At 48.8% G+C, this 23352-nt stretch overlaps 2 protein-coding genes across 2 annotated transcripts; both read right to left on the bottom strand.

Annotated features, from left to right (window-relative positions):
- Positions 1-7012: 7012 nt before the first annotated feature.
- On the bottom strand, positions 7013-17500 carry SMIM11 (small integral membrane protein 11). The gene is made up of 4 exons (XM_044250977.1): positions 17418-17500; positions 13423-13516; positions 9214-9391; positions 7013-7195 (listed from the first exon to the last, which is right to left on the bottom strand). The coding sequence occupies exons 2-3, from the start codon at positions 13432-13434 to the stop codon at positions 9227-9229; spliced, it is 177 nt and encodes a 58-aa protein (XP_044106912.1). The 5' UTR covers positions 13435-13516; positions 17418-17500; the 3' UTR covers positions 7013-7195; positions 9214-9226.
- A 3461-nt stretch (positions 17501-20961) lies between these two features.
- Positions 20962-21907, bottom strand: KCNE2 (potassium voltage-gated channel subfamily E regulatory subunit 2). The gene has a single exon (XM_044254953.1). The coding sequence runs from the start codon at positions 21898-21900 to the stop codon at positions 21463-21465; it is 438 nt and encodes a 145-aa protein (XP_044110888.1). The 5' UTR covers positions 21901-21907; the 3' UTR covers positions 20962-21462.
- Between the last annotated feature and the right edge of the window lie 1445 nt (positions 21908-23352).

Raw genomic sequence — 23352 nt, forward strand, 5'->3', positions numbered from 1 at the left:
TAGTTGGCCACAGATGCTGATGCAAGTCTTCTGCGAACTGGAATATGGCATTGCCCATCAGCGATTAACCTGGTGAAACAGCTCTGATCCTGTGCTACGTTTCTGGGGTCTTCTCCACTATCTGTTTCATGTAAGTTTTAGAATTTAGGTTCCTTGAGAGCAGGGAATATGACTCAAACCTCCTTGGTGACTTCAGTGCACTGGCATATGCCAGCTACCCCTGTGGGGGTATGTGTGTGCTTTGCCCCTACTTCACACTTATTATACATCTGCCCAGAATTCTGCCTAGTCATAAGCACTGACAGCTACACATCCTTAACTCACTTAGTCCTCGGAACAGACCGCGATGAAGGAACCACTGTTCTCTCAGTGTAAACTGAGGCACAGAGCGATCACGTAACTCACTCGAGTGCGGAAGAGCTAAAGTTCACACCCAGCATTCACACGCACAGCCATTTTTCATGCTTCCTCTCTACTACTGGGCAGCTCATCTAACCCCATAACTACCCCATTGTGGAGGTTCTCTCATTTCTCCACGTTACAGGTGAGGAAACTGAGATGTTGAGAGGTCACGCAAGCCAGTCAGACACTAAAGCCCGTGTGCCTAAGCACCATGCTTGGCTTCGTGGCTGGAACCCAGCGTTTTATTCTTCCTTCCCACAGCTCACGTGTCACAAGAGTTGCCTCTGGCAGTCAGCGAAGTGGCCATCTCCAAGAGGACCCCACAACAAAGAGATTTCAATGCAGAATTGAGCAAGAGGCAGAGCGCCTTGCAAAGACATTATTTTGCAGGGAGGGCAGACATGGAAGGTTTTTAAGGTTCTCAAACAAAAAAGCTAAACCAAGAGGAGCTATTTTTGTTTGAAAACCAAAATCTAAGAAGTTTAAGGTTCTTTTCCCTTAGGACCTTGTTTCGTCTTTAGGAAGGCAAGGAGGGGAAAGAGATTTCAGGACAACCAGAGAGATCAAAAGGACCTCCTTTAATGTGTGATTTTGTTACATAATACTGTATGCATAATTAAGAAATGCTGCTTAACACTAAGCATGGGAACTTCCATCAGAAAGTAATGGAAAGTACACTGGGCTTTGGGAATCCAGTAGACCTCGCTGGAATCTCAAGTTTCCAACTTATTAACTGTAAGACTTTGGCCAAGTTACTTCACTGCCCTGAGGTTCAGTTGACTCATTAGTAAACTAGGGTTGAGGACTTTATTTTTTTTTTTAAGATTTTTAAAATTTTTTATTAGAGAGTACACACAAGCAGGGAGAGGGGCAGAATGAGAGGGAGCAACAGACTCCCCACTGAGCAGGGAGTCCCGATGTGGGCCTCGATCCCAGGACCTTGAAATCATGACCTGAGCCAAAGGCAGATGCTTAACAAACTGAGCCACCCAGGTGCCCCGGGTTGAGGACTTGAAGACGCTTCTCATAAGCTACGCCACTAAACGACATTCGGCACCTTCTGGGTGTCCCATATACTCAAGCTTCTGTTGTTATAGTCCAGGCTGAGGGCCAGCAAGTGTGCCCACACTCATACTGATGTCGCTGACCTCATCTCCTTTTCACTCTTTGGGGGAAATTCTTGCTGCTTTTTATCACCAGAACCCAATGCGAGCAGACACATTTTAAGATACTTTGATCAAAGGAACTTTGTTCTCTGGCATTTCTTTTAAGACCATCTGTGACAGGTCAGGCAGCTAATGAGAATAAGTTTTGTCTGGTGGGGTGACAGGGAGGATGGTGAGCAGAGCCAAGACTCTTCGAGAGCAAACTTGTGTTGCGTTTATATGCACCAAAGAGTAAGTAATAAGGCACAGCAGTCTTGCATGTGCGGACAAGTCCCCTGGAAGAGCTTTCATGATGTTGGTGGGGCTGTTGTCCTTCTGAGGTTGGCTGATGAGACACCGCACCCTCTCTGGCCCTTTACCTACCAACAACCGTATCCTCACTCCCTCTCCATGGACATGGAGTCTCTCAAGTAGGTGGTGTGTCAGAATGATCCGTCCCAAAATGAACCTAAAAGTAAACGGGCAAATGGAGCTGAATGCCCAATGGATCCCATCTTGTCTACCCAAGGAAGGGCCAAGCTCCGCTGGGTTGAAGGAGCTGCACCTGGCCAGTTGTGGGGCTTAGTTGCCTACCCAGGCAATACACACTCCTTTCATTTGTGATTGTTTTAGACATACAAAGTGTTTGTACATACTTAACCTCATTCGGTTTAGACCATCAGCCTATACACAGGCAGGGCAATGATCACGGAGGTCATTTATAAATGAAGGCAAGTCCAGGCAGTCACTGACTCACCTAGGGGCATGCACAACTGTAGTGATAGAAGGCCAGAACCAGAAGCCACATCTTCTCAAGGAGTCCTCACACCTGTCTCTAGCCGGCTTCATGGGTTGGTTAGGATTAGGTCAAGCTGTGAGTAGTGGAGACCGAACCACCGAGTTAAGAAGGTAGCCCACCTCCACCGCTACAATCAAGAAGCACCAAAGGGTCAGTTCAAGGCTAATAGGATGGATCAGTGGTCATCAGGATTTCAGAGTCCTCTTTTTACTCCAGTGTCTTAATCTGGTCCCATCTTCATAGTCCCAAATGGCTGCTGAGTTCAAGCCATTGCATTAGCACTCCAAGCAGCAAAGGAGAAAGGAAGGGAAAAGAGTTCATTTCTCCCCCTTTTAAGGGGACTTCCTGGAAGTTCTACATGACACTTCCACTTGAATCTCATTGGCAAGATTTAGTTGCAAGGGAAGCTGGGAAATGTAGTCTTTTGTTTGGGGAGGCAATGTGGACAGCTAAAATCATGATTCTATTAGTAGGGAGAAGAGGAATACTGAGGTAGGCAACTGGCAGTCTTGGCCACATTCCCTGCTCCCCTTCTTTTTGGTGTTACCGTCATCCAGTCATCAACATTCCAACACATTCTGGGAAAGAGGTACCAAAGAAAATAAACCCGGGCCCTCAAGACATTCAGAGTCATGGCTTCCAAGGCCTTCAGGGCCGGTCCCTAGATGGCCCCCCAGGCCCCCTCCCACTTCCTCCCGCAGCAGGTCGCCCTTCCTCTGTGTGTCCTTCAGCCTTGATCATGCCCCAGCTTTCTCCTTCCAGAAAAGCCTTTCTTTCAATCCTGCCTTCCCCGATGGCTACCAAGGTCTCTCTCCCCTCCCTGCAGGCAGGCCTGCAGCTCCCTGCAAAGTTGGGAATCACGTGACACTTCTTTCCCAGTTTTCAAGTTCTCAGCTCTGTGTTTCCAGGGGAAGTATCTCCAAATTTAATCTGATGGGGCAAACTGCGAATCTGAAAAAAAGCACAATCTATACATTAGAGAGGGTCCCAAACATCTGGAAACACACGGAAAATACTGAGCTGGTGATTTGAAAACTAACTAGTTATTCGTGACGAACACATTGAGCAGAAACCTTTTTCTCCTGGCTTTGCAGACACCACACACACACACACACACACACACACACACACTCTTGAAATAACAATGCCAACAGCCCCGTTTCTACTCCCTCGCACCCTCCCTCCTGCTCTGCCTCACCGCAGTCTGGCCTCTGTCCATGCCTTGTTGCTCACACTGTCACCCAGCGCACTGGCCAACCTACAGCTCCTTCCCACCTCCCCTTCCCCTGTCTCTGCCTCTGGCCAGCTGGGGGCCTTAGATGGGGCTATTAACCCCTCCGTGCCTCTGTTTCCTTATCTGAGAAGGGGATAATGATAATGACAGCTGGTGGAGGTAACAGGGGTAAAGCATGTGGGAGAGTTAGGGCTGAACAGGGAGTCACGCTGCCTCACTGTCTCAGAATCTTCCTACCCTCGATGCTCTCTCCCAGGCTTGGCTTCCGGGGCTCATCTCCCTGTCTAAAGCTCATGAGAAGGTCCAAACATCACCCCCTTGCCATCCCCTGAGGCTGCTCCCTGCACAGATCCTGGGGTGGGTCTGGGGTCCAGCCCAGGAATCTTTATTTTAAAAGGCCACTCACGTGTGCTCACATTGGACAATCTCTCCATCATCCCCCGGCTTCACCCCGACACACAGGCAACCCACACGGGACAGTGCATGGCAAGGAGCACCCGTGTCATTGACTCAGGTGTCAAGGTCAGAGATCTGGAAATCGCCAGACCGAGTCGTTCAGACAGCTGTGTTTCCCTGGAGACCATCATATAGATACTGTCTGGGGAGAGGGGACCCTTCCTAAAGCACCCGGGAATTTTTGTTTGTACTATTCGGTTCCTGAAATACGTTGTGTCTCTGCCTCGTGAAGCAGAGTACGTAAACACAGCTGAACCTTTCCTTAGCGACTAAGGTCATCGTTGTGATCATAACGTCCTAATGTGCGGCGTTCCCCGTGTGGGGCTGTGACCGCCATGCAGTGAGTTCTCAGGCTGGGGCGGCTTTATAAGGACCACCTCTCTCGCTCTAAGCTATTTCAATATATCATCAGCTTGAAACCAATAAAGAGGTGTTAGGGTGTGGCTAGTTAAAGATTAAAGGGGATCTGTGTAAGGGGATCCTGGGGCTCCTCCGTGGACAGAGAACGCAGATTGCAGCTGATGTTCCCTGAAACATCTTTCAGCTACCCAGGGGCGGGCTCCTTCTTTGGGATTTGCTCACGACTGTGGTCCAGAGAGGGGCTGTCTAGCTGTAGTCCACGTGGAGTCCCGGTGTGGGCTTTCCCAAGCTCTCTATTCACCTACATTCGATCACGCGTGCAGGCATCCAGCCAATTCTTCAAACTCAAACTAGAAATCTACTGACTTCGGCATGTGCAGTGGAGCTGTTGAGCCGCAACTCCGGGAGGAGCTCCTCATCTCCCCCTAGTGGTGGAAGGGAGTGTAAGAAAGGTGACGGGAGCCAAAAACAACGCTGCACCAAAGACCCCGGAGCGTAGTCAATGGTTTAAGTTCAATCCTTAGGTCACCCTCAACCAAACTTTCCAAGATGAACCCATGTTCCACAAATTCCAGAGCCAAGTTTTAAGTCTCCCTAGGAAAGCGCCTGTGTTTAAGATAAATGTGACCATCCAGGCCTTGGGCATATTTAGAATCTCCAGGAAAAGTCAACAGCCCCCGTCCTTGGGTTTCTGAGGTGCCCAGCAGGGAAGGGAGGGAGAAGTGGATATGGTGTCGGGTGGCCGCCAGGCATGCTGGGAGCCAGGAACACCCTAGATCCACAGAAAGGGAAAGAACCATCCTAGATCAGGGTGGGCCTGTGGAGGGTCAGGCTGACCAGAGCCCTCTCACAAAGGCAGGATGGTTGGCCCTGGGCCCAGGGTCTGTTCTGAGCCCAATCTGAGCAAGTCAGGGAAGCATTGGGGTCGGAGGGCAGAAATCCTAGGGCATTCCACTTCCGTTCTGGTGTCTGTTCACGAGCCACAAGACCCAGGCCACACTGACTGGGGATTAGCAGCTTGTTGGGTCAAGCTACAGATGTAAACGCTGCCTTCTAAATTGTGATTAAGAGCATCAGAAATCACAGTAAAATCTGAGAAAGAGAGAATTCCTTTTATATCTCATTTAAAATTCAAAGTTCCACCAACCTGGGCCAGAGTGGGGAGGACACGTTAATATACAGTTAGTCTTTCAACAACGCAGAGGTTAGGGGTGCCAAAGCCTTGTGCAGTCAAAAATCCACATGTTTTGGGGGCACCTGGGTGGCTCAGTGGGTTAAGCCTCTGCCTTCAGCTCGGGTCATGATCTCAGGGTCCTAGGATCAAGCCCCCACATCGGGCTCTCTGTTTGGTGGAGAGCCTGCTTCTCTTTTCTCTCTGCCTGCCTCTCTGTCTACTTCTGATTTCTCTAATAAATAAAATCTTAAAAAAAAAATCCACGTTTTAACTTTTGGCTCCCCAAAACTTAACGGCCCATTGTTGACTGGAAGTCTTACCAACTGACATAAAATTGATTAACACGTATTTGGTACATGTATTATGTGATATATTTTTAAAGTAAGCTAGAGAAGAAATGTTAAGAAAATCATAAGGAAAACACAGTACAGTGCTGTACTGTCTTTACGGAAAAAGGCCTGCTTATGAGTAGAGTCCCGCAGTTCAAATCCAGGGGAGTCAAGGGCCAGTTGGACACTCATGCAAATTTCCCACGTGGCCACCAGCAAAGGGACCGGAGCAAACATTGCACGGTATGTTCGGCTTTGGTTCCTGCTTCCTCATCCCCGACCCACTCTGGTATCAACAGAAATGAGACAACAGGAATCTTTTAGGCTGTTAGGTGCTGAGTCAAAAAAAATCTTGGTATCAGTTCTCTCAGATCTGGAAGTCTCCTTAGCTCAACTCCCCCCTCACCTCTCCTCAGCAAATCCCAACAGGCAAACGAGGGGAGAGGACAGCACACCCGCTCGTCTCTCTCTCTCACGACAGGGCTCAGTGACAGGAGTCCTTCCGAGACTCCCACCCAGGGTGGCCGGTGGGTCTCACCCTGTAGCCCACCCCACGAGGACCCTCCTGGCTCAGCAGAGACGCCAACGCTCCCTGGGGGAGTGAGCGTGCAGCTTCCACCCCAACAATGGAAACATGGCGGAAAGTGCGCAAGAGACTGTGGAAGGGCAGCATCGAAGAGGGCTGGGGGGCACTGGGGAAGGACAGGCGCTGAGGCTTCCACCCCTGGAGCAGGGGCCACGTCTCCTGCGGCCCGGTCCTGCGTCAAGAGCACCTGAGACCTGGCACCCAGAGCTGCGACGGGCTGGGAGGGGTGCGGGCTTGCAAAACACCCCCCTCACAACATGGCGGGCGTGTGTCTGGGTGAGACCAAAAGACTGGCTTATTCCAGAGACAGACACTCCCTTTTTTACAAAGCTGTTTTATTTTAATAAACAAAATACAGGTTCTTTTAAGAGCATAAAAAGTTCATATAATTTTTTTAAGATTTTATTTATTTATTTGACAGAGAGATCGCAAGTAGGCCGAGAGGCAGGCAGAGAGTGGGGCTGTGGGGGAGAAGCAGGCTCTCCACTGAGCAGAGAGCCTGATGCGGGCCCCGATCCCAGGACCCCGAGACCATGACCCGAGCTGAAGGCAGAGGCTTAACCCACTGAGCCACTCAGGTGCCCCAAAAGTTCATATAATTTTAAGTTAACCCTACAGGTTGGGAGTTTATCCTCTGACACATCATTCAGTAATTGTCTCCTCTTTCTTCTCGGCCAGAATCCACTCAGGCTGACAAGTAAACGTAAATTCTAGAAAGGAAGATCAAAAGGACGAGTAAGAAACGTCTGAATGTTTTACTTGCTTGGCATTACCCCTCATGCTCGGCCATTTCAACTTAGCCAGCAGAAACCACTGATGTCTATCTATTAAAGAATGTATTTTCATAAACTCCTGATTTTCTGCCCATCTAAAAATCTCCCTTCTTTAAAACGGGGCTTGATAATACATTAATATAAAAATAAAACATTTTAAAAAATAATAAATAAAAATAAACTTTAAAAAGGATGACGTGGATGGAACTAGAGGGTATTAATACATTAACAAAAAATTAAACATTTAAAAATAAATAAAATAAAACCGGGCTCGAGGCTGGAGGGGAAATGAAGGGTCAGGCCTGCTGCCACCAGCCCCCGTTCCCTGCAGCCCTCCGTGGATGCCTATGGGAGGGGAGAGGCATTTATGACCCACGCCCCACCTTTCCCTTCCTCTTCTCGGTCTCACACACAAAAGGAGGACTCTGCCCGGGGCAGAACTTCAACCTGCAACATTTCAGAGGACCGGCCTCCCTTGCCTGTTTTAATTTTGTTCTCCCTTGTGCCAACTCCTGAGTTTCATCAGTAAAACACCTTTTCCCAAAAAAGGGAGGGTCCCTGACAGAAACTTCTTTGGCCTGGTAGAAGCCTCCAGCCTGCCAAGGACCCACATGATGCCAATAGAGGAGGGGCTTCCCGGCCGGGGGGTGAGGACCGGACAGCCACAGTGGAATTCCCTGCGTTCGGTAAGGGGATGGGTCAGGGTGAGGCCCAGGGGGCACAGGTCTGACCTGGGTTCAGTTCTGACCCTGCTCTTCACTAAGTAGTGTGTCAGCCCTTTCTCCGTCTGAACAGGCCTCACGGAGCCATCAGAAGGGGGACCGCCACCGTCTACGAAACAGTGAGCAAATGCTCGCCCCCACAACGGTCGTTCAGCAGAAGGGTTGCTGCGAATACTCGTTAGTGTGCTGTTCGCCTCCACACCTCTAGAAACCCTCCACGGGAATCCCACTGACAGAAGTGTGGCACCTCAGGGCAGAGAGGGCTTTTGGAGATCGCTGGCCCACTGCCTCCCAGAGCGACAGCAGACGGGGCCGCCTCAGGGTCCCCTCACATAGGACGTTTGCACCCAGCCAGGGGCTGGGGCCTGGAAATCTGCACTTCGACCAATTCTGATCATCAGCCCAGTGTGGGGACCACTGATCGAGAAGCCCCTGACACCATTTCTGAATCTTCTAATTTTTAGAGAAGCACAGAATTCAACCTGATCCATGAAGAAAGGAGGTCAGTGAGGGAGAATGACCGTCATAAGCTCAACCTGTAATGGGGACCTGAGCTCAGCAAATGTGTTCTGGGCGCCTCCTGTGGGTCCACGACGATGAGGAAGACTCCGTGCCCGGAGAAGGCGCTGCAAAAGGGCCCTCTGGGACTAAGCGGCAAAGGCCGAGGGGCATGAAAGTCTGTCATGGCTGAAGAATGGCCTGCCGAGTGTGGGGAGGGGGCGCTAGAGGGGACAGATGGGACCCGGGTGAAGGACACATGTGGGGATTGTGATGCCATTCCTACAACTCAGACTTTACCCTGAAGATACAGCAGGATTTCTCAATCTTAGGGGAGGGCGTGGGTTTCAAAAGACCGGTGGCCACCACACCTCCTCCGCACCCCCGTCTGACTGCCATTTTCTGCACAACGGTGGGTGATTCTAACACGCATCCTGCTGGGAGAAGGTCCCCAGCTTTCCTGAAATTCTCAGGAGCCGTGTGACCCAGGGGCAGTTAAGCACCAGGTCCCTGACTAAGGTCGCCGCAGCACAGGCTTCGGGCAGGTGTGAAGAATGAGCCGTGTGGCCTGGCTGGTCCGCACCAGGGCGCAGGGTCAGGGTCTGCACGCCTCGCCTGCCACAGACGTTCTGCTTCGGACACCAGCGGAGCCCGAGGGCTGAGGGGTTCTCCGACTGCCTCATGTGCGGACCAGTCCAGCCCACCGGACGCTCCGCTCGCGCCAAGTCCCCGTACCTCTGACTTCCCTTTAGTTCTCCTTCTTCTCCGACTGCTTCTTTTTCTCAGCTTCCAGTTGTTGCTGTTTTGCTTCCAACCTTTTCCTCTGGTATATTTTGACTCCAGCAAATGCTAGGCAGAGAATTAAGGTTTTGGCTGCCAAGATATACAGTAGCAGGGGCACGTGTTCCAGAACCTTAGAGAACAAAACAAGCACTCTCAATGTTCCATGATTGATAAGAAAGGTTTCTTTCGAGTTCCTTCATCTAACAAAACTTTACTGTCCACCTCTTACGTAACAGGCACAGGCGAGGCGCTGGGGCCTCACCAGTGTCCAGGACAGGCAAGGTCCCCGGCCCTGCGCCGGCCAGCCGAGGTCTACCTCTGTCCCCACTGTGCCCCCCATCACTCCCCCACTGCTGGCTGCACAAGAGAACTGCCTATGGACTGCGGACATAACTCTGGTCTCTCACAACCGGACCACATACTTTGCCAGTCCCCCAGGCCCTCTACTCCTGAGGCAACGCCACGGTCCAGGAGCCAGAGCTGGGGGCCTGGGTGACAGCTCTGCTCTGCCCCCCTGCTGACCACGTGACCAGCGCCGGTCACGTGACTTTCTGAGCTTCTGCCTCTTCAGGGGAGGCTGGACCGGACCTCCCTTCTGGATTCTCCAACTTTGGCATGCTACGATTTCCTCTCGGTTGTGGCTACTCATTAGTTCCGGCACTTGAAGGTAAAGTAAACATAAAAAGAGAATAAAATTCAAAATACAAGGGGCGCCTGGGGGGGCTCAGTCGGTTAGGCATCTGCCTCTTGATCTCAGCTCACGTCTTGATCTCAGGGTCGCAAGTTCAAGCCCCATGTTGGGCTCCACACAGAGCATGGGGCCTACTTAGAAAAAAAAAAAAAAATTCAGAACATGAAAACTTAGCTACCTATTAACTGTTCCTGTAATTTTCTGTAGGAGGGAAGCTTTAGCCCATGGGCTAAAATGATACCCAGGGAACAGCTATGGATTTGAATTCTTGTCCGTACTAGTAAGGTACACTATTACGATAATCTCGGTAGTACAATAGCATCTCTGGGCAAACAAGATACTCGTTTCAGAAACATGAGTAATGGGACCTGAATAACAACGATGAGCTTTTAGTGTGATTAAAAATTCCTTCCCAAATAAAAGCATGCTTTTTCTGAGTGATCACCATTCTAGAGGACTAGGCAGGATTTAGTCCGATGCAATCATTAAATCTCCAAACATCACTTATGCAATTCCTATACAATGGCTTCTGGCACGGGAAGAACGTTTGTCTCTGCTTGTAACACTTTAACTCGACCCGTCAGAGGAAACTTCAGCTGGGAACGACATGCTCACAGAGCTCGAGGCCCGGGGGAGATTTCACAGATGACTTAGTCCCCCACGTTGTTTCACAAACAAGGAACGCGAAGCTCCTCGTCGGTGGGGAGAGGCCAACACGAGTCACACAGTGAATAATTCATGAGGAGGCCAGACTCAGAATGAAACGTTCTAACCTCTGTGCCAGCCTTCTTCCCCTTGCATCCTGATTTCCAAGGAAACGGAATTAACACAATCATTAAATTACGTGCATAGGTGTTCGTCCAGTTTTATTAAAATTCTCGATGACTGAGGCCTACACGCAGATTTCACACGCAGAAGACCGAGCATCAGTTAGGCCCACTGGGAGCTTACTGCGCTCAACGACTCCCCTACATTTTCCCCGGGATTCTCATCAGATCCCCGGGAGACAGGGACACTGTCCTAATTGTGTGGCTGAGAAAGTGTAAAGTCTGGAAAAGTGCTCTGGTGGCTCCAAAGCGTGAACTCTCTTCATCATTACACAACGCTGTAACATCTCCCACATTCTTCCCAGCCCTCCCCAGTTTTACACCTAAATTACGCAAAGAAATGAAGCCTTGGCTACTGAAATTTCCCAAAGGCAACCGGAATCACTACCTCTGAAATCATTTAGCCAGTTACTTATGGATATTTGAGGAAGGTTGCCATGCGATACAGCAGGAATGTACCAGAGAGCAAAAGAAGGAACCCGAACACTTAAAACGTCTGAATTTAACCAAAACGGTTAAGATTACAAGAACATGGCATAACTGGATAATAGTTTCCAACCGCAAAGTCATTTTAAGAGAAAAAAATAAATATAACATACGTGCTTCAGAAAGATCACTCTAGTAAGAGCATGAAAGATTAAAAATATTGCAGCCGTGAAACTTTTTCTCCTGACAAATATAAGCGGCTTAGAGCACAGACCTTCCGGGGCTCCTGGGTGGCTCAGTCAGTTAAGCGCCTGAGTCCTGATGTCAGCTCGGGTTGCGATCTCCGGGCTGTGGGATCGAGCCCCCAGGTGGGCGCTGTGCTGGGCGTGGAGCCTGCTTGGGATCCTCTCCCTCCCTCCTCCTCCTCTGCCTGCCCCCACCCCCATGCGCATGCTCTCTAAAAAAGAAAGAAACTTAAAAAAGAAAATCAATAAAATAAAAGCCTTCTCTGTGCCCTGCCTTCAACCTGTGTTAACCCCAGACCTAAGTGGTCAGGAACTGGGGGTGGGCCCTCAGCTTGTGTTTTGACAAGTCTTCAGCTGGTTCTGATGCCCTGAGGTATGAGAGCCATTGCCTTGGACCATGACGCATAACACTCTGAGCCCTGCTGACGTGGCCCTTCGCACCAGTGACTGCCTTGGACTGTGGTCACCGCAGACTGTGGTCACTGCCCTAAATCCCACCGCATGCTGCTTTCCACTTCTTCCCCTCAGACCCCCTCACCACCTCGGCTTTCCTTCCCAGCCGTTCCGCTGTGAGCTCTGGAACCCCAGTGTACGCGCAACAAACATTCCTACGTTTTCGACCCCTTCAAGAAACCCTCACTCTGCCTCTTTTTTTCTTTTTTTAATTTTATTTATTTGAGAGTGAAAGAGAGATCACAAGCAGGCTGAGAGAGAGGGGAAACAGGCTCCCCGCTGAGCAGAGAGCCCGATGCGGGGCTCGATCCCAGGACCCTGGGATCATGACCTGAGCTGAAGGCAGAGGCTTTAACCCACTGAGCCACCCAGGTGCCCCTCTCACTCTGCCTGTTAACTTCAACCAGGCTCGTCCTGGAGAATAGTCCCCATGGCCTCCCTGCGTGGCCCCGAAACCCCTCCCTAAAGTTGCTGAGGAAGGAGAGGGGTTCTCTATCTCCCAGTTCCCGGGTCCTGCTTCCAGATCTTTCCAGCAAGCCTTGCAATGGAAAGCTGGTGGGTGTTCTGAACTAGGAAATGTTCATAATTGAAGAAAAAAAAAACATACAATGAGATTGTTAAGTTTGAAAATATACACACTACACTTACATGTATGGAAAAAAACACACCAAAATTGTTAATAGTAACTATCTCTGGAGGGTGAGATAACACAATTTTTACCGGATTTTAAACTTCCAAAGAATCGACGAGAAAATATATTTTGGTGACTGTTCTCTTAACCTTTACCGCACCCCGTGCACTTTAGGGATTTAACGTGCTGACTCTCCCTTCCCTCTGTGAGCCCTGCTGACGGCTGCCCACGGCCCACTAAAGGCCCACAGCTTGCAGGCTACTGTGTGACCGCCCTCGGACCTGCGCTCCTGCAGGCTAAGTCTATCCTACAGAGGACAGCTGGGATTATTCCCCAACCAGTTGAAGTTGTACTTGATGTTATAACGGGTAATTTATCTAAATACAACACTTACAAAATATGGCTATATCACACAAGGAAAAAATTGTTTCCATGAAAACTAAATTGAATGCTTTCAATGCATTTTCAAATTTGGGTTGGAAAAAAAAAAAGTGCTGTTGGCAACACAAATGTAAAAGATTAGGAAGACCATAAAAATCTGGAAATATCTTGTATGTAGACTGTTTCCTAAAATATGAACCCACTTTAAAGAAACCAAAATGTGAAACTGTAGGAAAACTTTAAAGGCATGATTTTTGCAAGACGAGTGAGGCCGATGTGAAGTCTGTAAAGCCAGTCAAAGAAAGGGCCTCGCCTTCCCCCAAAAGTCTGGGGAATAAATGTACTTTATATGTTTGAACTTAAAATAAACTATTAAGTATTAATAGGGTTCCTGCTTTAATCCGCGTTTTTCTTTTTAATCAACCTGTATCTATAGAACTGCTATTCTGAATTTTTACAGTGAGGAGAAGAAGAAACCCGAGCCATCACGGTGAACATTGCTCTCACCTTCCAGTTCATGTTGGGCGGATTCAGTCCGGGTCAGTGCAGGCCCCTCAGACAGCACATGGGGAGAGCAGCTCGAACGGCAGGTCTTGCTGTTCTGAAGGGAAAGAGAAGAAACGGGTCCCTCGGGGTTTTCTGGAGCAGATCACCATAGGAAGACCTCTTTGATGGAGAGAAAGGGTGCACTGAGCAAAGAGAGTGAGGGCTGCACACAGGAGGGGTCAGTGTCCCTAACAATGTGACCCAGAGCCTGATGGAAAGCAGATGGCCTGGCTTAGGGCTGATGCAGGCCTGGGTCTCGGTGAGCAGAAACGTCACCCCGGCTGCTCTCTGTGGGGGGTGGGAGCACAGCCCGGGAGCAGAGGTGGCAGTGCTGCTCCTGAGGGGACACACGCTCCCATCCCTTTCATCTGTGGATGTAACAGCGCAAATCCCAAGCTACTTCTCCCCCCACCTCCTGGCCTGAGCAAGAGCTGGGTTGTGGATGAGGGTCTTTCTGTTTTTCAGGTCCTCTGAGTGTTAATGAAGCAAATCTTGTTCTTAAAAAATATCTGGAGGGGAGTAAATGACAGGGGGAAAAAATTGTCCTTCGAAAGCAATTCCTATCTGGAATTTCATCTCAGCTGTGAGGGAGACCTAGGGGAAGGCGAAGCAGGGGGTGGCAGGTCAGGGACACGGCCGGGGCACAGTATGTGCTCCATGCCTGTATGTCACTATTTTTAGAATACGGCCCATAGCCCTGAGTCAGAAGACTTGAGCTCTACATGAAGAACCTACACACTCTGGTAAGTGACTTCCCTCTCAGGGCCTTGGTCCCATCTGTCAATGAAGAAAGGGGGTGTCAACTAGACCGCAGGGCCCCAATTTTTTCTGAAACTGGGCAGCTGAGAGCAGAATCATAGCTTCACTTCACGGTGCTGGGCAGCACGAGAGCACATCAACTGCATGAACTCATGCAGCCCTAGGAGGCAGAGGTTCCATTTCAGAGACGAGGAGACAAAGTTAACGGAACGCGTCCAGGGTCCGACGGGGACTGGGATTTGAACCCATCCGGTGTGACTCTCGAGTCTTATCCTGATGCGGGCAGAAAGCTTTGCATTCAAAAACCATGGAGATGCTTGTCTTGACATGTACTTAGAATTAAGAAAAGCACAAGACGATGTCACAGGCCTTTAGAATGGGGATAATAAAATGGCTTCAGGGAAAAATGTTTTACTAAAACTTTTACTTACAAAAACCTCTAAATATAGAAAATTCAGACCTCATCTAGTCAAGGTCATAGTATCTGGAAAACAGGCTGGTGGTTGACACAAGATAACCCAGTTTTCCCCATGACTTCTTTCAAAGCCAGGTAAGTTAATGATAGGAACGTACACCATAAATCTGTTTAAATGCGATAACGGTGATTCTCTTCATGGATTAAGGGCCTGTTTATCTTCTAGTAGCAGCAGATTCTGACTTGCACCACAGAAATATGTTCCTAACAGGTTATAACCTATTGCTAGAATTTTCACTTTCAGGAATCTTGGATAATCTTGGGGATTAGCCATATTGTAGCTTACAACGTTTAAGGTTATGTAAATTTTATTTTTACAACTCTTGCTCTAATTGAGGGTACAAATACAGTAGGTGAGTGTGGCTGTTCCTAATTTTCTGAGGTCCTATTAGTGTAATCAATATATTAATTACATGAATTAATCTAAGAACTAATAGCTTAACGTAAGACACATTAATGGATTAATGTAAGATATTGATTCCCAAGGTCAAGGTCGACAAATAGGTCCAAAAAGCTTATAGGAGGAAATAAATTAAAAAGAACACCCAGTGGGGCGCCTGGCTGGCTCAGTCAGTAAAGCATGCCACTCTTGATCTTGGGGTGGTGAGTTCGAGCTCTGCATTGGGTGTGCAGATTATTTAGGGAAATTTAAAAAAACAACAAAAACCAGTGTTGACTTAATAACTTAATAACAACAACATAAACTATGATTATGACTGGGGTCACAAGTCGCTTGGCCTCTCTGAGCCTCAGGTCCCTCATTTGTGAATTCTTCGGAGGCCTGACTGTAAACACAAAGCAGAGCACCATGCTCAACACATGGAAAACATTAAAGAAAAATACCATTATTGTCACAACAAATATCTCTCTTTCTGCTAATGGACACGTCAAGCTTAAGAACCATGAACAAGAGGCAAGCAGGGCAAAATGCCAGGGATGCAAGACAGCAGGGACCAAGAGGGCAGGACTCTATTTTTGGTGGCAGCCCTGGCAGGCATGTGACCTGGGGTAAGCCATTTACCTCCCTGAACCAAAATGTTCTCACTTTAAAAACCAGAATCCATGGGGCGCCTGGGTGGCTCAGTGGGTTAAGCCGCTGCCTTTGGCTCAGGTCATGATCTCAGGATTCTGGGATCGAGTCCCGCATCGGGCTCTCTGCTCAGCAGGGCGCCTGCTTCCTCCTCTCTCTCTCTCTGCCTGCCTCTCTGCCTACTTGTGATCTCTCTCTGTCAAATAAATAAATAAAATCTTAAAAAAAAAAAAAAAAAAAACCAGAATCCAAAGAACAACTCTGCAACTCTGGCATCTGTAAGTCAAATGGGATGCCACAGAATCGGACTATGAAAATGTACTGGTAGTCTCCACAACTTCATACAGAGAGGGAGAACATTCAAGCTCTTTAGAAAGAAACATATTTAAAGTCAACCTGCAAACAAGGTAGTGGAAGGGAGGCAGGGAGAGAATGAGAGACAAGGCAGCTGATCAATCCAGCTCGTTCCTACCCGCTGCCTCCAAATGCTAACTTTCCCCACCCCCCAGCACTAACATACTCCAACTCAACTATTTCTGTAGCACCCCAGCAGGACTTCAGCAAATGAGAACAACTGAGAAAGCTAAAAATACCAGCTGGCTATTAGCTCCAAGCCATAAGCACACACCTGCTGCAGGATCGTGCACAGGAGACAGCTGGTATCTGAGGGCTGAACGGCAAAAGCCAGTCAGATGGGGACACTTTTGAGATATAAAATCTGTGAAGTGCGGGAAGTTTTTAGACTTTCCCTAGGACTATCCACAAACCTAGCTTAAATCTCAAAAATAACAATGGCTCAGACAGAAATGGTTCTGTCTCCTTTACTGGAAAAATAGTCTCATTTTTCCTTTGCCAGTTTTCTCCTAAAAACCAGAAAAGCTCTCCGCTTATTTGGGTTAGGTCAGTGAACGCAATATGGATAACATATTGTCCGCAACCTACGTTTTCTTCTGAGCACACCTAACTCTAGGACCGTCTGTCCCTTCGTGTCTACGCTCTTGGAGCCTCTGAGTATGTCAGCCCGAACGTTCCGAACCTGTTCGCGTTCCCAGTCTCCACCCCTGTCACCCCAACTATTCTCCCTATCCTTGGAAGCTGGAAGGTGCAGGGAGGAGGGAGTTAGTTGAGGGTGAACCTTGGGCATCACTCCGTGGGCCACTGAGCCCCTGTCCTCGGTCACCTGGGATTCCCAGGGCCAGAGACTCTGGAGCTCGGCTCCTCCGTAACCAGGGGACCAGGCCAGGGTCCCCTCCGCCCCGACACCTGGGGAACAACACCTATCCCGCTCAGACCCGGAGATGGGGGCCACGGCGGTCGTTGCCTCCCCCACCCATCCACGGAACAGACTGTCCAGAGCACTCGCTCATCCGCCCTAGCTCTCTGGCCAGAGCAACTCTGGGCCTCGCGCGGACCTCTTGCCAGCTTAAACATTGCGCCCCCGGCGCCGGGTCGGGCGGATTCCGCGGCGACTGGACGCCGGAGCCAGGCAGGGGCGCTCCGCGGGTGGGGACCGCGACGGCCCTCCCCCTCCCGGTCCCCACCCGGAGAGCTGGCGCCGCGCGGCAGGGGGCCGGCTGGCGGACATCCTGGACAAAACGGGCCAACGGCGGGCCGTCCACCCGACTCCCCAGCGCCTCAAAGAGCTGTCGGGCTTCGGGTCAGGATCCCGCTGACCGGACGTCACCCACTTACAGCTCCAGGACGCGGAGGTTCCAGCGCCGGGACTGCACAGGAACCGCAACTCCCACAATGCTGCGGGTAAACTACAGGTCCCGAAATGCACCGCACCGCGCGCCGGCGCAGTGAGTCCGGGCCGCTTTTCAGCGGTGCTGAGCTGGGCGCGCCGGCGCAGTGAGCCGCTGTTGGCCGGGCGTCGGGAGACTGCGCAGGGGTCAAGGGTCACGATGGGCCCGGGCGGGTGCGGCTGTCCAGGCCACGGTTCTGAATTTTCCTGGGCTGGGGCAGGAGGCGGCCGGAGTGCTGGGGCTCTCGCGTCCCCTGCTGTCTGCGACTGAGGATCTTTGGCTCCCCAGAAGTTTCCAGATGTGGTGTTCATGTCCTCTGACGACATGCGTGCATTTACCTTTGGGAAAACGCTTGTCCCCATCCTGGGTTCCCAGACTCCCTCAACGAAGGCGAAGGCGCAGCACGCGCGTAGGGTCTGGGCACGCTCAGTCCCTGCCCCACGGGAGGGCGCAAGCCAGACGCCTAACAAAGACGGGGTGACGACAGGGAATGTCCACGGAGTCCTTTCTGTGGACGGAGGAAGCCAGCAAGGGGAGAAGGGGCTGGCGCAAGAAAACGCGCGACTTGGCAGGGACAGAATCTGGATTCGAACCCAGGCGGACTCACTCCAGATCCCACTGGGACGTTCTGGTTCGAGGACGTAAAAGACGCAACGCACAGATGAAGAAGCGGAGAGCTGAGACTTCAAAGCGATATCCCAGGGTTTTAAAGCCGGAAAGTGCCCCAGCTGGGACCTGGCTCTCAGTGGCGGATGTAAACTCCCATCAGGGCAGCAACGACCATGGGCTCCTTTTCCAACCACTTGTGAACTCTGCTTGTAAGAAGGAAGTGGGGTTCAGATCTTAGGGAGTCAGTCATCCAAGCAGATGGAGCTCTAAAAGCAAACCCGGTGTGGGGGGGGGGGCAGTTGAGCAGGGCGAGTTGTTTGAACTGCGGTCTTTGGTTGCCCAGTTGAAAGTGGCCAGCCTGGAATTTGGGGAATCAGTGCTAAAGTGGCAGGCAGGGGCAAGTGGTTTCAACAGCTGATACCCAACATGCTTCTAAACATCGGCCACTCCTCCCATCCCCCAAAAGTAAAGTTGGCTGATAACCATCTACCTTGACACTACTTTCAGCGGTGATAATAAAATGTACTTTCTTAGAAAAGTCAAAATTTCTTTCCCTTCATTTGGTTTCCTGTGTCGAAGATCAAGCCGGGCGCCAGTGAAAGCCTTAAGCATAGACTTGACTTTATTCAGTAACTACTGCAGTAGAGAAGAGGGCCCAGTCTGTTTTGATTTATGTAGTGGTAACAGGGCATTTTAAAGAAAAAAATGGGTAGATTTAGTGGAGCAGAATCAGGGATGTGGATATTTACAAAAACCAGGGGATTACTCATTCTAACCTTGTTAATAGGCACTTATCTGAAATAGAGACTGTCTTTACGACCAGAAGCAATGGTGCAGGTTAGAGCAAGGTCCTCCGACTTAGTCGGGAAAGTTACCTCCTTGAATGCGGGCATTTCAGAGACGAGACAGTTCTGGGTGGTAAAAGGTTTCTATCCCAAAGAGGAAGAGAAAAGATTTATAATTCCAAGTTTTCTAAAATGCCTGCTCTTAGAGGGAATTCAGGGAGCTGATCTGCTTCTCTCTAGGCTTTGGCTGGAACCAAGAGTTAATTCTCCTGGAAGCTTGTTCAGTTTTCTCAGGCAGGCACTCCAAAGAGGTTTGGGGTCCTGTTAGGGATGAGACTTTGAGCTGTTAGAAGCTATGCTAGAGTTTGTTCAAGTCTCTTAGCGTGGAGAGGGGGACAAAATCACTTATGCCAAGTGCCTGCACTGTTTGTAAGCCAAGGTTGAGGCCTCCTTGAGGGCCCAGAAGAGCCTGGCCAGAGGTTAGTGATGAAGATAGTCTTGGTCATGTGGTGGAAAGCTTGGATCTCTGCCTGGATCCAGACCCAAGGCCAGGATTTTGTAGCCAGGGTGCCTAGTCTGGGCATACTGGACAAATGTTCTGTGTGCAGTTGCATTTCTGGGTTTCTGATCTGAGAAAGGAGGCCACTCTTGCCCCATCTGCTCTGGGAAAATAAATGGCTTTCAGTAACATTCTATGGAAGGCTTATGTTGGCGTAATTGCTGATTTGTTACTAGGAATCAGATACCTTGTAGATATCTTGCTCTGGAGATAGAATCCTTAGGGTCAATGGGAGACATCCTATAAGCATGCCTTGAAAAAGGGCTTCTTTCTTGAATTTTGTCTTAGTACCCTGACACTTGAGGCCCTACTCACAATTTCTGTGTTTTGGCTGAGTAGATGGCAGAGGAGAAAGCCAAGCGGCAGGGGGTGGGGAGGGCAAAAAGCCACAACTTCATACATCTATCTTGGCTCCAACTTCCTACTCTCAGTGACTCTGACACTGTAGACTTAGGCCTGCCCTTCCAACTCTGCTCCAGCTCTGCCCACTCTGCTGATCTCCTTTAGAACCTGTCATGTTTTATCATTGTGATGTTTCTGTACCTGACCTTCTCTAATGAGTAGGTTGACTCCAGCTAAGGGAGTCTCATTCATCTCCACTCTCCTGGGGTCTGTGCCAGTGGCCCAAGTAGAGTAGACAGGTGCTAAATATTGCTTGATTTAATTAACAGATGAAGTCACCTAATTTGTGGACTGCATCTGTAATGCAATCTCTGGATGTAATGAACTGTTTAGTTTTTCAACAATTTTTTTAAAGATTTTATTTATTTATTTGACAGAGAGAGATCACAAGTAGGCAGAGAGGCAGGCAGAGAGAGAGAGGAGGAAGCAGGCTCCCTGCCGAGCAGAGAGCCCGATGCGGGACTCGATCCCAGGACCCTGAGATCATGACCTGAGCTGAAGGCAGCGGCTTAACCCACTAAGCCACCCAGGCGCCCCTGAACTGTTTAGTTTTTCAGCGGACACGGATAGTTCACTTTCTGTACCATCAGTCCCTTGAAATGTAAGTGAAAACAAGTAATTATAAATGGAAGGAAATAAACAGAGTTGAAAGAATATGTTATTTATAAGGCAATGTTACAACTTTTCTTTATTTTTTCTAAGTAACAAGGGCTTTGGAGAGTTAGTTTTCTGGAAAACTTTAAGTGTTAATTTAAAAATAGGTTTCTGGGGTGTGGGTGGCTCAGCCGTTAAGTGTCTGTCTTTGGCTCAGGTCATGATCTCAGGGTCCTGGAATCCAGCCCTGCATCGGGCTCCCTGCTAAGCAGGAAACCTCCTCGTCCCTCTCGCACTCACCCTGCTTGTGTTCCGTCTCTCTGTCAAATAAATAAATAAAATCTTTTTAAAAAAATAAAAATAAAAATAGGTTTCTGTTGTATTGCGTAGTTCTTAAAGATGCCCAGTGGAGACGATTTGCCCTTGTGAAATATTTGTTCTGTCTTCAGACTTCCAAATAAGCAAAAATGTCAGGAAAACAATACCCATAAAGTAACCTGGTGTTTCTGTTCTTTCATCACTTCAGACTCTGCATTCCTGAATTAATGAATAAACACTCTGATGTCAAGCCAGCAAGCGAGTGATGCGGTTTTGAACCACAGCTTCTGGATAATACAGCTGGGTTATTTATAAAGTAAATTTATCACATGCAAAGCCGTGTTTTGTAATAAAGAAGGTTTGTGATTTATTAGTCCCCCCCCTCTCTGCACTGCCATCACACAGATCCTTCACTTCAAATTTGACTTTATTTTCACTAACTTGACAACATTTGTCACAGTGGACATTGATTAAAATGCCATTAACATTGCCCAGAACTTAAAAGAGGTCTTCCACATAAAATATGGCTCCGATGAGCAACTGTAAATCATCAAGAGTAAAATGTCATCGATCTTGATTGAGCGGCCACATGATCTCCATGAAAGTTCTCCCCAGCAAGCAAGGAACTGAGTGTCTCCTAACCAGTGACAACTTGGGTTTGCTCCACAACAGGGCATCTCTTCAGACCCAGATATCAGATGTTGGCTTTGTGCCTATTCTGTTTCTCAAGGTCCCATTTTGAACCCTCCTGCACCCACGTTCTCGTGGAAGGTGGTCTTTGATTCTTCTAGATTCAAGATTTGACTCTTGTACTTCTCTTGCCAGTCTTCCACGATGTACTGGTGGTAGGGGTCGTTGGAGTGCTCCCGCCGCTTGGATTTCACGGTGCTCACCAGGATCGCTACGATGATGAACGAGAACATTCCGATCATCACCATGAGGTACAGGATGACGTAGTAGAAGTTCTCAGCATCGAGTTTGGCTTGTAGGGCTTCTTGCTCAGCTGTTGTGTTCCTGCGCCAGTTATCCATATAAGTAATAAAAACCCTTTTGAAGACATCTTCCAGGGTCTGTGTCAGATTGGATAAAGTAGGCATAGCTCCCTCCTGCTGCAATTTGAGTGATAAAATAGATGAGCAAGGTGGATAACACTGACTCTGCATTTGGCTACTTTAGGGGATAAAGTGAGGGGGGATACAAAGGGAGAGGTAATATTTCTTCTTACCTAGCTGGTGATTGATAGATTGAGTGCATTTTGTTGTTGTTGTTGTTGTTGTTGTTCTTTAAGCATTGCGCATGCAAATTGATACATTTTTTGGATGCGGGTTACCTTACCATAAAAATTTGAGGGAGAGGGCGCCTGGGTGGCTCAGTGTTCTAAGCCTCTGCTTTCGGCTCAGGTCATGGTCCTGGGATGGAGCCAGCATTGGGCTCTCTGCTCAGCAGGGAAGCTGCTTCCCCCTCTCCCTCTGCCTGCCTCTCTGTCTACTTGTGATCTCTTGTCTCTTTCTCTGTCAAATAAATAAAATCTTTTAAAAAATTCAATGATCAGTTACTTTAAGAAAATTTAATGGAGGATAAAACTATATGTATATATATATATGTATATGTATTAATTATGTGTGTGTATTGCTGGTGTGTGTGTGTAATTATTGGCTTAGGGTGTCACCTTTCCTACTCCACTGTCCTCTCCATGAGGACAGGACGCATATCTTCTTTGCCTGCCTTGGGACAGCTAATGTGGGCACAGAGCCCGACACGTCAGAGACACGCAGTGGATGCTGAATGAATAAATGGATGTGCCGGGCACATGAGGGGCACTGGAAATGCAGAGATGATTAATGCATATGAGATTTCTGTCTGTGGAAGCTCAGGGTCATGGCAGAACTGCAAACAAATAGCAAGGAGAAGTACCCAAGAATTTTAAGAGATCTGAACAAAGCAATAACGGAGCTCAGAGAATGGAGCTGAACATGGTGCGTTGACGGAGCAAACAGGTGCCAACAGAAGGGGAAGGAATGTAGGCAGGAAGAGAACCTGGCATTATCCAGAACCTACAGGTTTGCCCAGTCAATAAAAGCCTGAACAACCCAATAGTGTGTTTGCCTAGTGCCTTTCTGAAAACAATGCCCCTTCTCTTTAACAGGACTTTTGTTTCCTCTTATGAGAAGAGAGGTTTCCGATCTCCCCACCTGCGGAAAGGGCACAAGTACATACCCAGGTCTTTCTCTGACGCCTTCCCAACATTTCATTCATTGAGAATTATGGTAACTAAGTTAATAGATTTTTTTTTCAATCGTTGTATTAGTCTTGTTATTCCAAGAGCTCCCAGGTCTTTCTCTCACTCTTCCCTCCACCCAGAGCCTAAAGAATTGAAAGGAAACTTGACAAATGAATAAGATTGCCCCAAAGTACATGCCAAGCACATGTTCAAAGCAACGTTAATAAAGACATGCTTTCTCCCCCCTTAAAATAAAACAGTTTGCTGTGAGTATAGCTAAGGTAGCTTTAATCCTACTCAAGACATCACCGCTGAGATGAGATCTGCTTCATTTTGGAGGAGTTCACACTTATTTCATCAATCAAAAGACAACCCACCCCTCTGTGCTATGTCA

This window comes from Neovison vison, chromosome 6 (genome assembly GCF_020171115.1).
Source record: "Neovison vison isolate M4711 chromosome 6, ASM_NN_V1, whole genome shotgun sequence".
NCBI lineage: Eukaryota > Metazoa > Chordata > Mammalia > Carnivora > Mustelidae > Neogale > Neogale vison.

Excerpts from the sequence above, each read along its gene's own strand:
- KCNE2 (XM_044254953.1), bottom strand. The coding sequence starts at position 21,900 with ATGCAGAGTCAGTGTTATCCACCTTGCTCATCTATTTTATCACTCAAA.